Source organism: Chenopodium quinoa, unplaced genomic scaffold (assembly GCF_001683475.1).
Source record: "Chenopodium quinoa cultivar QQ74 unplaced genomic scaffold, ASM168347v1, whole genome shotgun sequence".
Taxonomy (NCBI): Eukaryota; Viridiplantae; Streptophyta; class Magnoliopsida; order Caryophyllales; family Amaranthaceae; genus Chenopodium; species Chenopodium quinoa.
In genome coordinates this window covers 11,633,085-11,639,434 of record NW_018743292.1, presented here as the reverse complement: position 1 = coordinate 11,639,434, position 6,350 = coordinate 11,633,085, and the positions used below count along the sequence as shown (strand labels likewise).

The window sequence follows — 6,350 nt, the reverse complement described above, 5'->3', positions numbered from 1 at the left end:
TATATGACTCATAAGCTTGATAGAGTATAAAACATATTCCTAGACTTCAACCATCAGCTTACCATTAGGTTAAGCTTTTGGTTGAGTTGATCCTTTAACATGGTATCGGAGTCAGCGTGACACAAAGGTCACGGGTTCAAATCTCATCCACTCCCCACTTTCAAGTGGAATATTTTGGGAAGGGCTCATGCTGCATCCACGTACATATTCCTGGGCTTCAACCATCAGCTTTACAGTGAACGTTGGGTTTTCATATTTGTCAATGTACATTTTATAATTTTAATATCTTTATTAAGTATAGTTTAGGAAAAATTAAATATTTTAAAGTATATATCGTAATGAATTTGATAAGACCATATATACAGAGTAACTATGTTTTATCTCACGTATAAAGATAGTCAAAGAATTTGTGTGAATAGCGTGAAATTCTCAATGTTACAAGAAAATATATGTTCAATTCATATAAACATATGTGTTCCTTTTTGGTTATCGTAAATTTGTAAGTTAGCAACAATCACTTACATTTTCACTGTTCTTTGATAATAAGCACGATTTTATTTTAGGTCTTTGTCATGTTATAAGTGTTATTTTTAATCGGTTTCCTTGTATCTTCGCCTTACTCACTCCATATATTATTGAGAATTTTATGCACGAGTTCCATAATGTTTGGATGAATTTTTTATTTCTCGAGCTAGTATATTTCTCTATTAGTAGCCAAGTTATTATGCTGCTAAGCAAGGTATGTACAGAGTGATGAGTTATCAAGAATAACAATTGTCTGGGATATATGTTAAATATTGTCTTGGAACAATCTTCACCATTAATTAAATCTCGCTTCAAAAGTAAATAAATAAATAAACCTTTTCATGTTAAAATGCTAGCCTATAGCAGAATTGATTCAATCTAAAAATAGTTTAACCAAAACTCGAACAAAATCCAAAATTAGAAATCAGTATAACTCTGATCCAACAAAACCGAGAATAAAGTTAACATGAAAAAAATCGATACATCTTTCATGATACACTGAAAACCATAAATAATTTAAAAATAACCAGATCGATCCCAATTTAATCCGTATAGAATCGACATCAAATCGAATGACTCATCCCCTAAATTGTAACCAAACATTTTCCGATTGATGCTCAATAAGCACACATGCCACATGATTTCCCCTAATATACAGCACTTGATAGTTGATACAACGTGCTTACCGGCAGTATTTCGGTTTAAGTGGTCCATAATAAACTTTGAATTAGTCTTTTATACAGGCTAGTTGGTCAAAGTTATATGGTTAAGGGATCAAATTGTTCTTTATTAACATTTCCAACGACTCAACAACATGGATTAGATAGATAACCATAAGTCTTGGTCACCCGTAACAAGTTTCTATGACATCAACTTCTAACGCACTTTTCTACTATTCGCTAGGAGTAATTGTTAGGTAACAATGGACAACTTGCCAACGTAATAGCTACTTAACCAAAACAAGGGGCGGCATTGAAGAAAATTTCGACACCGTTAAACGATGATGTAACACGTTATGTAGAAAAACTTGACCCCGATCTGTTTCTTGTTTTGCCAATGTGTCTGCGACCGTACATAGTCATTAGGGTCATGCTGGCCCAACCACGTAACGGCGGCCGTTACGCTTTTCAAAACGCCAAACAAAGAAGTCCAGCATTTGCCTAGGGAACAAATTGCGCATATTCTTTTAACACACGTCATTGGAAAGTGTTAGAATCTGGGACTTGGGAGGGTTATTTGAGGTTGTTTGAGGTCCATTGTCTGCCATTGTTTGGTTTAAAAAGAGAAGGGCATCTCCCATACGTTCTTCTTTGCCTCTTCATCAAATTGAATAGGTGTTAACCCACCGAGAACTTATTCCTTTCACACTTCTCGAATTTTAGGACTATACTAAAAATGCCGTCTTACCCATGAAAGAGATCAGTAACAGCACAAGTCATTTTTACCAGTTACGCGATTATATAGCAATCGTCAAATCAACTTGATGGTAATTGTATCATTTTTGTCAATTCCCAAACAAAGTAGTATGTTCAGAATTTCAATAATACATATTATATCATTACACAATACAATTTTAGAAAATCTGTTTGCTTTTTCAATGATTTAATCACCTCCGACTCTCCATACTTGAAGATGTAAAATAATATCACTAGACAACCCTTAAATTTGTGCGATAGTCTCATCCAAAACTTTACTCATTATTAGGAAATCGGGAACTTGCCGGCCCAGCCGGGCAGGAAGGATCAAGACACATAAGGGATAAGATTAAATGGGGAGCATCACATGTGCCTTGATTGAGAAACTGAACATTGGTGGACGCCCAAAGCTCATAAAGATGCTCCCTTAGAGGCTGGACCTCCCCATGATAACCATAACCTTTATTTTATCCTAGCAACAATGATTGAGACAAGCAAGCTAACTATCTAGCACTAGGCAGCAAGTACACAGCTTATGGGTTGCTACAAGTTAATCCTAGTAATAAGTATGTTCTTACATACCCTTCTCTAACTTGAACATCGGAAATCACATCTATTCAGGAGAATGAAACGATACATAGAAGAACTTCCAAAGAGTAATATGCTCCTGCTTTGACATAATAGGGAAATGTTGCATGACTTCAAAGCAGAGTAACACAAGCTCAACTAATAGACTCCATCACTAATAATCACAAATTAACAATGCTTTTGCCTACAAAAGGATCTTGCTCTCTCGGAACAAAGAGTAATAGAGCTCAAAAGATATGACACAAATGATCAAACAAAATCTACAAAGAGTTCTCATAGCACCTCAAACTACACTAGAGCAATCACCAATTAATTGGCCAAATTCATCAACAAGAAGTTACACCCAGGGAAACATGAATTGACACAAACACATATACTTTGTGGTGCTTGAAGTTACTTAACTAAATAATTATAAGCAATGCATATATAAACATTGTTAGAAAAAGGCAAAATCCAGATTTCAGAAAATCATCATTATTGACTAAATTGTAGTATATGTATGAAATTGTGCGATTAAATAACTATACAGAAAGCTGAAAACAAACCCTCAAGCAAACCACCACTTCCAGAATACGTCAATATGAATCCCGCCTTCTCTATTCAAATCATTGTTATACATAAAATTGAGTTGAGCAAAGAGCTACACACATTGAATTAACATTATTCAACAGCTCTCTTTTATGTCAAACTAAAAGAAGGGGAAAAAAAAAACAGAAAAAAACTATGATCTCGGATTTGCTACCTACACATATATAATCAGCCAAATTGATATTCGATCATTGATCAAACAGGAAAAATAAATTAGAGAAACTCACAAATCCACATCAACTAACCTACTCCGATCACCCTGATACAGAATTTTAACTCCCCATTGATCTGAGCTCATCCAATGACAACTTAATTTGATCTTGAACCAATTCCAAACGCTTTGAATACACCTCAAGCTCCAATATTTGCTGTTTTCTCCACTTCTCATCCATTACATCCCCACCACTACCCCCAACCGAATTCACCCCTGAAAAATTCAGGGGAACCGCGTTCAATGCCAATGCCCCGACCCCCTTAATCCCACCACTACTGCCTCCAAACACCGTTCCATTCACCGTATTATTCACCATATCCTTAACCATGGGCGACAAACAACTCCTCACAGCCTCCTCTATCAACCCCTGCATTGTTGAACCAAGATTGACATTACTACTACTAGTAATATTATTATTATTGTTGTTGCTATTATTATTATTATTACTATTTTCAATCAAATTACCACCCTCACCACCAATCATTCCCCCCAAATTCACATTTCTCACATACTTATCCTCAACCTTCCCCACCCTAGGCCTCTTCCTCGACGACAATTTCGCAGCAGGACTATGCAAATTCGACATCATAATATCAAAACCAGCAACATTACTATTATTATTAGCATTAGTATGACTACGACTGTTATTATAACTACCACTGCTACCTGCCTTATGATCAACCATCATCGGTGTCGAAACCGTGCCTCCTCCTCCTCCACCACCAGCACTATTGTTGAGATTGATATGGCTGATAACAAAGCTGCTATTCGGCGGGCGTGGCGGAGTAGCGGATGCGAAATTGGTGCTAAGGTTAGGGTTAGGGTTTTGATCGTCATCATCAAATTCAGCAACACCGCGAAAATTCGGAGAAATATTACTCCAAATCTTGCTAGAAAGCTCAAAAGTAGCCTGATCATGAGGACTCTTAAACACAAATTCTTTTCCAGAACTCATCTTACTAATAACATTCCGATACTTCTTCTTCAACCTCCTCAATTTCTCCACCAATTGATTCTTATTAAACTCCAATTGCAGCTTGGACTTGATCTGATCATAAAACGCCGCCGTATCATGATGATGACCAGACGACGTCGTACCACGACTCGAGGTATAATCCAGAAACCCTTGAAGAAGCTCGATCTCATCTTCATCAGTCCATAACCTCTGAAAAAGCCTTCTAGAATCATCGATCGGCTTCTTCTCAGGATTCACAACCGGCGAAACCGCCAACGAAGACGACGACGAGAGAGGATCAACACGGTGTCGTTTGGGATCAGGCAAAGCAATGGTAACAGCATTAGCAGAGTTGTTGTTGGGAGCAGGAACAGCAGCAGAAACGGAAGAAGGAATAGCGACGGTAACAGCGGTGGAATCAACGGCGGCGACGGTGGAATCTTCTTCGCCGGAAGAAGATTCGGAATCAACGGCGACATCATCGTCGGGAGCACCGGGGTCGTTGAGGGGTTCGCTGTCGTCGTCATCGTCGTCAAAGTCGTCGTCGTTGTAGATAGGGTGGTCTTCTTCGGAAGCCATGGAAGAGAGAGAAAATGGGGGATGAAGGTGAGGTGGGTTTGTGGGTTAGGGTTAAGGGGGGAAGGGAGGAGAGAGAGAAAAAGGGGGGGGACCGGGTGGTTAGGAGAAGGGAGAGGGAGGGAGGTGTTCACGAGTAGTTTGTTGAGAGGATGTGTTATTGTGTGTATTGCGTGTTGGGGTTGAGTTTGTTTTGTTTTGTTTGGTTAGAGAAAGAGAGAGAATGAAGGGGGAGCCACTTGTTTGTTTGTGTTGTTTATTGTGGGTTAAAATGGGTTAAGTTTTTTAATTTAAGTGTGGGTTGATTTGGTATTGGTTTAGGAGGAGGAAGACTAAATTAGGATTTAGGATTTTGTCTATTAATCAATTGTGGTGGGTTGGGTGGGTGTATTCACAAGTCTTTACTCAAATATGTTGTGGATGGATGGATGGACTTGGGGTGGTTGTTTTTGGTTTAAAAAAAAATGGTTGTTTTATTGGGTTTTATGGTCTACATGGGATTGAATCTAGGGTAATAAAGATGTTGGCTTGTTTTTTATGTAGGGCTAAAACGAAAAAAACAGTGGTGAGCTGTTTTGCCTTGATTTATTTCTAACAACGTGTTTCTTTGTTATACTTTGAGAGTGGTTCACTGGTCTTAGATCGGAACTGAAAACAGAAAATTTAAAATTCAAGATCTAGAGACCATGTCGATTTCACGTGGATTAGACTCAGACCGATTTTTTATTTTTTCTATTTTTTTATTATATTATATTATATTATATATATATATATATATATATATATATATATATATATATAACAGAAATGAATGTATTGATGACTATTTTAAACATTGAAATAAAATTGCTAATAATATAAAAATATTTAGCGTGAGGTAAAAATTAAACATTATACGGAGTAGTATGTACAAAATTGATTTTTAAGGGGTTAAGACCACACCGGATCGAAGACCAATTTTAAATTTCTCAACTCAGAGACTAGACTATTCTCTTTCGGTCGAGTCTATTTTTCAATCCAAACCGATATTTGAACACCCCTAGTTTTGACAAACCTTCATTGAATTATTAAACAATTAAACTTTGCAAGTTTTTCACATATTGTTTAAATGGGGATGTAGTTTGGATACCTAAATTAAAATAGCAAGTTACCATATAGCTTTAATTCATGGTTTGTAAAATAGAAATCAAAGATTTATTGCTTTAAAAATGAAAACAACTCTTACTTAAGCAATTGCGTTTGTGGATTTTTTTGAATTATTTAGGCCTCGTTCACGTCACCTTATTTTTGCTGAATTGAAATTATTTTTTACTGAACTGAAATTATTTTTGCTGAACTTAAATTATTTTTACTGAACTGAAATTATTTTTACAGATTTTCTGTTATATTTATTCTTTAAAGTTACTGATTTTTACTGAACTGAACTTATTTTTGCTGAACTAAAACTATTTTTACTGAACTGAAATTATTTTTAAAGAATATTATTTTT

The 6,350-nt window shown here is 36.3% G+C and overlaps 1 protein-coding gene across 1 annotated transcript; it reads right to left on the bottom strand.

Moving 5' to 3' along the window:
* Positions 1-3,024: 3,024 nt before the first annotated feature.
* LOC110737048 (probable transcription factor At5g28040) lies at positions 3,025-5,127 on the bottom strand. Its single transcript, XM_021917406.1, has one exon. The coding sequence runs from the start codon at positions 4,862-4,864 to the stop codon at positions 3,389-3,391; it is 1,476 nt and encodes a 491-aa protein (XP_021773098.1). The 5' UTR covers positions 4,865-5,127; the 3' UTR covers positions 3,025-3,388.
* Positions 5,128-6,350: the final 1,223 nt, after the last annotated feature.

Excerpts from the sequence above, each read along its gene's own strand:
- LOC110737048 (XM_021917406.1), bottom strand. The coding sequence starts at position 4,864 with ATGGCTTCCGAAGAAGACCACCCTATCTACAACGACGACGACTTTGAC.